Below are 11,507 nucleotides of genomic sequence, written 5' to 3'. Positions count from 1 at the left end.
AAGATGGAAACGAAGAGTCGCCCTGCGCCAGCAGCCTGGGCATCCGGGGCGTTATGGGCTGACTTTTCTACAGGAAGGGGGTAACTAATGAGGCAGGAGGAGGAGCGGTGAGGGAAAAAACACTCCCAGGGGCGTGTCCGAATATTAGGAGCGTCACAGAGCTCCGAGAATGCAGCGACGAGACTGGGCAGAAAAACGGCTCTTGTGAACAAACAAAGCGCCTCAGCGCTACTGAAACCGGAGCGTGTAGAAAGCTCCACCAATTGTCAGGAGAAAGCCGCGCTCTACGCTGACCAAACGAGTGAGAAACGGTGAGCACGAGCGCGGCAGACAGGAAGCTTTGGAAACGGCCGCAACCACCGCGGTAAAGCCCGCGGGGGGGAGCGAAAACACGCCGGACAGCGCAGCAGAGCAGGGGCACTGCAATACAAGCGCAACAAAGCGGGCGGACAAAGCAAATAAACCGTCAATAAACATTACATTAAATAAACATTAATCTGGGAGCAAAAGATGAGTCACTTATCTGACTGCGAGCAGCAAGAAAAGAGGAAGCTACGCAGTCAGATGTGACATTTTATTAGTTACTGTGTTACCATTGGCTATGTGATATCGTTTTTAGGTCTCGACTACAGCATTGCTTTAGCAATGCTTGTTTGTCGAGATTATAGTAAGACTTTCAAAAGTCTACCCAAAACGCAGCAGAGGAACCCACTGTTTTGTGTCTGCTATCCCCGCAGACTGGGCCAGAGCCTTGGACAAGAGGCTCAACATGGAGTTTTTCATGCCCTTGGACATGCGTCTCATTGACACCTCTACAGCATTTTCTACTGAAGTGTTAATAAACTTGTTTAAATCATTTTTGAAGGCTTCGCCCTCTTCATTAATATGCCCCGACTCTGGAGAGCTATCTATCTCCATTATACACCCACTTCAGAGACAGGAGGAAGGAAGGGGGTAACTAATGAGACAGGAGGAGGAGCGGTGAGGGAAAAAACACTCCCAGGGGCGTGTCCGAATATTAGGAGCGTCACGGAGCTCCGAGAATGCAGCGACGAGGCTGGGCAGAAAAATGGCTCTTGTGAACAAACAAAGCGCCTCAGTGCTACTGAAACCGGAGCGTGTAGAAAGCTCCACCAATTGTCAGGAGAAAGCCGCGCTCTACACTGACCAAACGAGTGAGAAACGGTGAGCACGAGCGCGGCAGACAGGAAGCTTTGGAAACGGCCGCAACCACCGCGGTAAAGCCTGCGGGGGGGAGCGAAAACACGCCGGACAGCGCAGCAAAGCAGGGACACTGCAATACAAGCGCAACAAAGCAGGCGGACAAAGCAAATAAACCGTCAATAAAAATTACATTAAGTAAACATTAATCTGGGAACAAAAGATGAGTCACTTATCTGACTGCGAGCAGCAAGAAAAGAGGAAGCTACGCAGTCAGATGTGACATTTTATTAGTTACTGTGTTACCATTGGCTATGTGATATCGTTTTTAGGTCTCGACTACAGCATTGCTTTAGCAATGCTTGTTTGTCGAGATTATAGTAAGGCTTTCAAAAGTCTACCCAAAACTGCAGATCGGGTACAGTTCATGTGAGCCAGGCGCATGCACATTGCCAGCCACATCGCACACCACCATTTGTTGTCTGAGCCTCGGCATCAGACTTCAAAGGAATCCGCTCCCAAGCCGCTCCCCCGCCCCCGCCACCCAATGCCGCTCCCCCGCCCCCCACCACGCAATGCAGAGAGCTTGTTTTTAATGGCGCATGTGTGGCTGCTATGTTGAACCACCGCTTGTGACCTGTGTGGTCATCTCTACGCAGATTGATGTAAAAAAAAAATACTCTATTTGGTCACTTGTGAAATCTAGACAGTGCATGCTTGTTTGAACTTTAACAGTGATAGCAAAGGACCCTATGTGCCATAAGTGTGCCCCCCCCTGGATAAAACGTGATATTTTGCAGTTTACTTTAGATGACCCTAATGCACACTGCTTCACCGTTCACATTAAGAGACCCTTTTAGCGCTCCTTTTGCTTAGTAGAGTACTCTGCCCTTTCCTGGAACCCTTCCTAATGGTGATGACATTTGCACTGGTTCATATTTTCATTCACACACACACCCCACACACACACCCACCCATACACACAACCGCCCACACACACACAGCCCCACGCACACACTGACACCCCACATACACCCCCGCCCACACACCCCCACACACATAACCCTCCCACACACAACCCCCCACACACACACAACCCCACACACACAACCCCCCACACACAACCCCCACACACACAACCCCCCCCACACACAACTCCCCCCACACACAACTCCCCCGACACACAACCCCACACACACACAACCCTACACAGATACAACCCCACACACACAACCCCCCCACACACAACTACACACACACACAACCACACACACAACGACAAGCACACACAACCACACTCAACCAGACAACCACACACACAACCCCACAACCCCACACACAACCCCAAACACAACACACAACCACACACACAACCCCACACACACAACCACACACACACCCACAACCACACACACGACCACACACAACCACACCCACACACACAACCATCTATCTATCTATCGCACTCACTGTATCTATCGCCCTCACTCTATCTATCTATCACCCTCACTCTATCTATCGCCCTCACTCTATCTATCTGTCTATTGCCCTCACTCTATCTATCTATCGCACTCACTATCTATCGCCATCACTCTATCTATCTGTCTATCGCCCTCACTCTATCTATCTATCTATCTATCTATCTATCTATCTATCGCCCTATCTATCTGTCTATCGCCCTCACTCTATCTATCTATCTATCTATCTATCTATCTATCTATCTATCTATCTATCTATATATCTATATATCTATCTATCTATCTATCTATCTATCTATCTCCTTCACTCTATCTATCTATCTATCGCCCTCCCTCTATCTATCGCCCTCACTCTATCTATCTATCGCCCTAACTATATCGCACTCACTTTATCTATCTATTACACTCACTCTATCTATTGCATCACCACAGCATTACTCAGCACCAACACAGCATCACTCAGGGGCACCACCACATCGCTATGCGCTACCACAGCATCACTGAACGCTACAGCATCATTCATCGCCACCACAACATCACTCAGCGCCACCACAACATCAATCTGTGCAACCATTCAACAACTGGTTCAAATATGTTCTCTCAATGTTTCAAGCTTTATTACAAATGTCACAAAAAGATGTTAATATTTCACTTCTGTTATTGGATTTTTCGTCACAATAAAATACAATGAACATAATCTTCACAAAAGTTATTTACAAAAGTTTAAGCTATCACCATTATAAATTGCAATAACTTTTATTTAAGTATTAATTATTTAAAAAAATTAAAAGCCATTGTTATGTGTAATAGCAATACATCTAAGTCACGTAAATACAACACATATTGCATTACAAATGCTATAGGTGTCACATTTGCGAAAGTTATAACTATTGGCATTGTAAATGACAAAGCTATTAATTTCGCTATTTTCAAAACCAACACATAAATAAAAAAATGTGTCATTTACAATACCAATAGCTCAAACTTTCCTAATGCGAGACCTATTGCATTGCAAATGCTTGTCTTTCATTCCCATTGGCCAGGTTGTCTGCTCTGGGCCCCTGGGAACTGATGTTTTACACTTATCTTTGCTGCTCTTATAATAAATGCAAGATAAGAAGGCATAATAGGAGCTTCCGGTCTTGCCATAAAATTGGTGCTGCGGTCATATAAGAGTGAATGCCATCGCTCGTTTACTCACTGCTAATTCCATTTATTTGCACAGATCTGTTGAGAATGTTTTACAGTAAAGCGGAAGAAGTCCAACTGTTGTTAAGTTTCTGTTGTTGCAAACTGAGCCTTTTTTAATTTTATTCCATTAAAAAATAGCTGCACCTCGTCTTAAAGAAGAGCAGACATCATAATAAGAGGCGCCAAACAATTTGGCGCAGAAAGACCCTGCGTTAAAACGTATTCTATCAAAGGTGCATTCCGTTCCAAGATGGCCACTTTAAATCTGCCGCTCATGCTGGAGGCAGGAGACGACTTGATGTCATATGCAGTCCTTTAACTATGTTGAGGGTTATTCTCTGTATCCTTCCGCCACTAGGCTTAAATGAATCCCTCCTGCTCCGTTGTTCTGCTTTTCTACTTCGTTTCTAGATACACGTCCTGCGATTGTTTGCAGAGACTTGGATTTAATATTGGAAAGTAGTAGACAGTGAGGGAGAGAAGGATTTAGAAGCTTTTAAAGCGTCTCTTCCTGCCGGCGGAGGGAGCTTATATAAGTTAAACGCGTCTACTTCCGGTCCTCTTTCAGCCCTCGGATCCAAGATGGTGAGGCGGCGACTTTGCTTCCACGAGGGATTGAGGGCTCTGTTGCCGGGGTTGGGGTCTAAACGGCGGCGTTTTGGAGCTGTTTAGCTGCCTTTAGCTTTCAGTGAGCGTCATCGTTCCTTCTCCGCGAGTTAACCGTTGAGCACTAAGTGATTCCTTCCCGGTTTGGGTGTATTGCAGCCGCTCTACCCTCCTGACCAATAATGCGATTCTTTCCCAGGGAAGTGGGTGGCAACACCGGAGATAAACGACATTTTATAAGCTTTCTTTGCGTTCAATGGTTATGTTTAATAAAACCAACAGCATTAGGATTGTTTTTAGGGCATTTGTCGGTCTGTCTCTGCTTTTTCGCGAGCCTCGAGGTATGGTGCTTGTGGCTAGAGTGCATCAAAAGAAGCAAGATTGGATCTGCTGCGCTTTTGGACTTAATGTTCTGTGTACTGATGGGGACCCTTAGTAAGCTTAACGATGTACTGACGTTTTCATAACATTCCATTGTAGAAGTTGGTTTTCCTGGCTTAACTTGCGTGACACCTCTTTCAACAGCCTGCCCTATGATGCTCGACAAGTAGACCTGAGTTAGGTCTCCAGAGATTCTGGGACCGTTATGTCACAGTAGATGCCAGTTTAAAGTGTTGACTTGGTAAATGATTGTACTTCCCTTGAGATGTATTACCGTTCTGATTAAGTGAAACCTGAAAGGGTTCGATCCTTAGAAGATGTCGCTTCTGTGGAAGATATGATGGTTAGGGAAAGGGGAAATTGAGTCGGGTGGTGTTCTTAGTGATGTGGTTGACGAATCAGGGGTCTAGGAGAGCGTTATGTTGCTGTGTCGGTGCACACATTAATTAAATCGTTGGAGAAGATGTCTTTCTGTGGGGGATAGGTTTGTTACACAGTTTACTTTAAGCAGAGCTTTTGGCGCTTGTGCTCGGTCATTTGGGGGCAGACGTTAACCCAGCGTAGTCTAAAATCTCATTTTTGGTGGCCAGGTTTAGAAGAATGTGGTTTTGGTGGAGGTGTGTACAGTATGTACATTAACGATCCAGGTGAAGCATGGCGTATTTGGTTTTTATTGGCCTCATAGACGAGTTAACCATGTGCAATATATTTGCTATTGTGGCGGATGTTTGTGATGGAGATTACTACGGTTAACTAAGGTTTATGGGCGGTTTGTTTGGTGAAGAGGGTGTTCCATCCATCCCCATCACAGATAATGGGAAACAGTTGGTGTGATATGCAAACATTATTGAAGGGATGTGGTTTCGTTAATCACATCTCCCTGTACAACTCGCAAGGAAATAGTCTTTGTGAGAGACCCAATAGGGTTGGGAAAGGTATAATACAGATGGTGAGTGTCGCTGGAGGCATGGTGCAGAAAAAGGTGTGGGCATATTGAATTACCAGGCAAGGTCAGAATGGGAGGTCTCCTTTCGAATTGATACATGGAAGGTCTCCAGAAACCAAATTGGTACCTGCGTGAATGGAGTGAGTGTTGTGGTATAGTAAACTTAAGGTTTAGGAATCACCGCCCAAAGGGGGTCGCATCATAGTGGGATATTTGGTGGAGTCCAGTCAGGGAGAATTGGCAGAGATCCCTCTAAATTCAAAGGGCCCTTTAAGTTTGAGTCTTCATCACGTTGTGGTGTTGGAGAATGGTGAAAGGTGGAATTGTTGACAAGTGACGCTTCACCACCGTTCTGGTAAAGTTACCATGGGGTAGTGGCTACTTTTTAGCACAAGACTTGGGGGAAGTTGGTATGGCCATCAGGAACAATATTGGTGGGGTATGGTCACGGACTATATTCTTTCAGGAGTGCAAGTATTCCAGAGTCACAATGGAGAAGGTTACCAGTGCGTCGGGTGTACTAAGAGTCGCTGACCACCTGGGTACTTGATAGGCTTTGTGCATTGGAATATGTTCAGGTATATAGTTTTTTTATGTACAAAGGGGGAATATGTGATACTTCCCTTGTGATGTATTACCGTTCGGGTTAAGTGGAACCTGAAAGCTGATGATCCATGTGGTGATTTGAAGCAGAATATTCCCTAGTAGCTGGTTTATATCTTGACCAGCTGGGAAGTGTCCGTTCCTGTTATCTCAGTTGAGAATAAAGCAAGTTTTCTTACCTGTCTGGTGGTGTCCTCAGCGTTCTTTACGACAAATCATCCGCTTGCATGCTATTTTTCTGTAGTAGCAACATCGTAGAGTATAACTAAACATTGAGGTACCAAGACTAGGTTTCGACATTTTTGTGGTGAACCTGGTGAAATTTCGTCTGTTTAACACCCTACCCAAGTTTTCTAAGCAATTTTACTGCTGTTGCTGTGAGGGAAGCAGGATGTACTTGGACCTTTACTCTCTAGGGTGGTTTGTTACCCGTTTGATGCTTAAGACACAATGTAGTGGGAGAATTGCCAGTTGACTCAGCCGCTGGCAATTACCGAGTAGTAATTAACTCAATGCGTTTTCCAGCTATGTCACTGTAATTAGACCGATGCCCACCTTATAGAATTCGCTACTGGTGGTGCTCCTCATAGGAAACTTGTTCTGAGCTGCCAAATGAGGCCCACCTTCAGACAGGAACTCTAGCAAACCAGAGCAGTTTAGGCCTTTTTAGCGTAGTCTGTGAGGCTTAGCTTGGATCCTGTGGCACAGTGAGCAAGGGACTTGGGCCAGGGAACAATCTTGCACTTGGGGCATTGCATCATACACAAGTGGTGGTGTTAGGAATGCTTGTAAATATTGGTACTGGCAAGCCCTATAGTATTTCAGGCCATCGTTTTTGCCTACTGTACTACTAAAAATGAGGTTTAATCATTTTAATGACATTTACACCCTAACTGCATACTGTCAAATGATACTTTAGTACTGTTGCAAGTGGAGTGGGGGTTACTTGGACCTTTGCTGGCTATGAATTTGTTTAACACTTGTTTGTTGTTCTCAGACTAAGAAGCGAAGGAACAACGGGCGTGCCAAGAAAGGCCGTGGGCATGTACAGCCCATCCGCTGCACCAACTGTGCTCGCTGTGTGCCCAAGGATAAAGCAATCAAAAAGTTTGTCATCAGGAACATTGTTGAAGCAGCAGCTGTAAGGGACATCTCTGAAGCCAGTGTCTTTGAATGTAAGTGCCACTGTGTAGGTGCACGCTTGGTCGGGTGTTCCTCATTCATAAACCTCCCCTCTGGTTGTATGATTCGGGGGGGGGGGGGGGGGGGAGTCTTGCATGTGGATTGATGTTAACAAGTTGAAGTGCAGCTGAATAAATCATACATGCGAATTTGAAACTGGTCATGTTTTTCTCGGCTAAAAAGTGCTTATCTTTTGTACATTTTTAAAATCCTTTTGATTAAACTCAATCGTGAACAATCTAATTTTAAGATATTTACCCAGCACTTTAAGTTGGTTGACAATGGTGGGTGTCCTAAAAGGGGATATACTAAAGTGATGGAGGGAATGCTTGAATTAATCTCACCCACTGGTAATTACCTGGGGCTGCATCCCAATCCCTTCTGTTGTGTCGCCTCCGTTTGGAGCCAACCATGTGCAAATCAGTCTTGACCCTGCTCCAATTGGAGCACTCCAGCCCAAACTGCCCAACCAGTTTCACCCTTGTTACGAGCTCATCAGCCAGGTACAGCTTGGCTTCAGTGACAATGTGCACAGGACCCACATCTAGGCTTTCCTGTCCCACTTAGTGACACGCTCAAGTATAACGTGGATAGCCCAAGCTACCTAGGGATCCTTTTCACAAGGCGTGGCCTGCTAATTGTAACAAGGACTGCATTACTGACCTAACTTTTGTGTCCAGTGTTTAAAGATCAGCTTTCTTCCATGTTAAGTTAAGGACATAAATATAGGGCCTATTTGTGACCCTTTTTAGGTTGCATGCAGTAGTGGATTATGGCTTTAAAGCTCTGCCCATATTTGTCTTTGGCTTATGCCATTGTCCTTCGTAAATGCTGGCATCTGATTCGTTTAGAGGCTCATTAGTCCCTCCTTAGTACCGCCTTGTCTTCATTTGTAGCCTCCCATGAGGAGTGGCCCTTTTACTTCGGTTGTTACAGGGTACGTCTTTAATCTGTAAGCACTATTTTCTTTAATGAGCCTCTTACTGCAGAGGGTCTCTCCTGCGCAGCTTTTATCACCTCTGCTCATACCTGCTTTCTTAACTTGCTGAAGGGTCTCGTGCGCATTTGTGACCACCTGGTCGCTGCTTTTACTTGCCGCAGGCTGAACGGTTCCTGACCGATTCATTTGCCAGTGCTAAATCTCTGCAGCACATGCTTCATGGACGTGTGAGGCTGCGCTTTAAGGGCAGCTAGTAAAATGTAATCAGCTGTCTCACTGCCTGCAATGCAATAGGTCTCGCATTTGCGAGAGTTAAGCCTAATGGCATTGTAAATGACAATGTCTTTTTTATTTACATTTAAAAAACCAAAACATAAAAGGCACTGTCATTTACAGGGCCTATAGCTGAAACTCGCGTAAATGCAAGGCCTATTGAATTGCAAATGCTCGTTTGTCATTAATTGGTGCTAGTGCTAAGCGCTGGAAGCGCCGCTCCATTCAAAACCCAGAATGTCACCTTAAAACTCTTCAAATTCAGATACGGTTTTCTTGTGATTGGGTGCTAGTAGAATGCATGTGGAAACAGTGCAGTATGTAAGCCTTGCACTAGCCAGATGCATGTATAGCCATATGCTTTTTATGGCAGGAGCTTGTTTTCAGCAAAATACCATATTCCATATGACTTCGAACTTAGGTGGGTGGGGTCTAAGCATGTGGGTTTGTTGAGGACTGGTGTTTTATTTTTGGTGCATCTGTGTGCTCAGTTCTATCTTTATTTTTTATTGATGAGTTTGCTTTTAACAGGTTAAATTGTAGCCTACTCTTAACTTTCAGTTGTTAAATCATGCAGCACCTACAAAGTATGTTTTTTTATACTTTCGTGAGGCTCATTCTTTTTTTGCAAGTCTGCCGTAGACATTTTTTAAACTCTTACTGTGGATTGGTTCTTTTCTCAAACCATTGCATGCTCGCCCCCTATGTCTGAGAGTGCTTGTTTTTTGGCATTCATAGCTATGTTGTCCTGCCCAGGTGTTGATCAAGGGTAGTTGCATCTGATGAAGGCATGAGAATGTATTGTGATCTGACATGGCATCAGTAACTAGTTAACTTTTTGGGTAGCTGTTGGTTCTTTCCAGAGTGTCTGAGACTGGGTATCTTATATTTGTGGTGTGACCCACTGAAATGACATTTGAGAAATGCAAGCCAGTGTGAGGGTAGACATATCACGAAGTATTGCGCGTAATGGGCTTTGTTCTAATCCATGCCTGTCTGCAGTCAACAGTGCACTAACCATGTTATCTGTTTTTCTAGCATACGTGCTGCCCAAACTGTATGTGAAGCTGCACTACTGCGTCAGTTGTGCCATCCACAGCAAGGTCGTCAGGAATCGCTCCCGTGAGGCCCGCAAGGACCGTACCCCACCACCCAGGTTTAGGCCTGCGGTACGTTTCCCTATACAGGTTGATATGATAGGGCTTATTTTACTTGATTACATTGTGCAATGTTTTTATACCATGCTCAATTATAGCTACAGGGTGTACTTTTGGGTGGAGATGTAGCTCTGGGTTGGAGAGCCTTCAAAAACTACCCTCTTTAGTTCTTTGCTTCAAACCGCTATCTGTTTTTGTGCTCTGCTATAAATCACCACCTGTAGGTGCATCTAATAGTTTCTTCCAGTGTGATTTTTTTTTTTTTATTATCAAATAGCATATTTTTAAGCTGCACTTTTGTTTAAGGGGGTAGGCTTTTGAAGGTAAATTCGGATCCTTTTACGTAAAGACTGGTTTTAAAAGAATTCTCGTAAGTTGACTTTCTAAGCACTCGCCATGAAGTTCTTGTACTCCGAAGTGGTTTATTGTCCAAGGGAAACTGCATGCTCCTCTCTCCCAAAAGGGCACATTATGCTCATAGTCGTACAATTTGCCAAAAGCATTGGTTCTGCTGGTGCCAAACAGTAACTCACTACTAGCTATAGTGTGTGAAATAATTCTGTAAAATTCGTATGTAGAAAATAGTTTGCCTGGTTGCTAGTGAGACGTTAATTGGCCCCAAGTGCTCTTGCTAGATTAGGCAAACTCACATTTGAAACAATCCATATCGATTCACATTTTGTGAGTGGCCAAACAATTAATCATCTATTGCTTTAAATAAACAAGCCTATTGCTTGATCTGACTGTCATTAATTACTCTTCCCATTCAGTTTTGTGCATGTATATTGTCTGTAGCTTTCAACATTATAAAGGAGTTCAGTGACGACCAATCACCATAGTCTTTCAGAACTGTAAAACAATTCAGGATGGCTCCCTGTTTTGATGGCTGTAGGAGGTTATGCCGTTTAAGTGGCTGTTATTTGAATAGGTTGAGTGAAGTAGCCTATTGTATGTGAATTGCTTAACCAGGGTTTTTTTTGGAGGGTCGCCAACATTGCGCACCTAGTATCTAAATGTACTTCTTTTCTACCCACAGGGCCAGCCTCCCCGTGCTCCACCGAAGCCCATGTGAGAATGATTGCTCTGTACAGATTTCTGAAATAAAAAGTACACCCAGCGATTCTTGTTTGTACTTGAATTAAAAAGTTCATGGGGGTCAAAATGGCGGGGGTTTTAGTAGGAAAAAAGGTATGCGGCTGAAAGTTTGAACTGACATGCTTGACAGTTTATTCCCTATACATTGGTATGGGAATTATTCCAAACTTCTATTTGAAAGTCTGAAACGGATGCTGAATTGAATTACATTTGCTAGGCACTTCATAGCAGATGTTTACAAATACGAGTGAGCTAGCTATTTAAGTTTATAATAATCCTACATATGTCAACTTTACCCAAGCTTTTAAATTGATTGGTATGACAGTTCACATTTACTTAGACTTGAAGTCACCCAAACAATATTTTGCACAGCTTGGGGTTTACTTTAGAGCCCGGGATGCAATAATGAAATTGGGTAAAATATTTCTCTTCCACTGATGAATGACCATAAGGGACTTAATCAAATGTTACACTTATCTGTGAGCCTGCTGAGC

At 44.2% G+C, this 11,507-nt stretch overlaps 1 protein-coding gene across 2 annotated transcripts; it reads left to right on the top strand.

The window, feature by feature from the left end:
• The first annotated feature begins 4,260 nt into the window (after positions 1–4,260).
• RPS26 (ribosomal protein S26) lies at positions 4,261–11,038 on the top strand. 2 transcript variants are annotated; one of them, XM_078686296.1, is made up of 4 exons: positions 4,261–4,415; positions 7,364–7,541; positions 9,800–9,930; positions 10,955–11,038. In XM_078686296.1, exons 1-4 carry the CDS (start codon positions 4,413–4,415, stop codon positions 10,988–10,990), a joined length of 348 nt encoding a protein of 115 aa, XP_078542422.1. In that variant the 5' UTR covers positions 4,261–4,412; the 3' UTR covers positions 10,991–11,038. The 2 variants fall into 2 exon arrangements, with proteins under 2 accessions (XP_078542422.1, XP_078542417.1); XM_078686291.1 differs by having other exon boundaries at positions 4,262–4,415; positions 9,800–9,948.
• Positions 11,039–11,507: the final 469 nt, after the last annotated feature.

Source organism: Lissotriton helveticus, chromosome 1_1 (genome assembly GCF_964261635.1).
Source record: "Lissotriton helveticus chromosome 1_1, aLisHel1.1, whole genome shotgun sequence".
Classification (NCBI taxonomy): Eukaryota; Metazoa; Chordata; class Amphibia; order Caudata; family Salamandridae; genus Lissotriton; species Lissotriton helveticus.
This window is presented reverse-complemented; position numbering and strand designations above follow the sequence as displayed.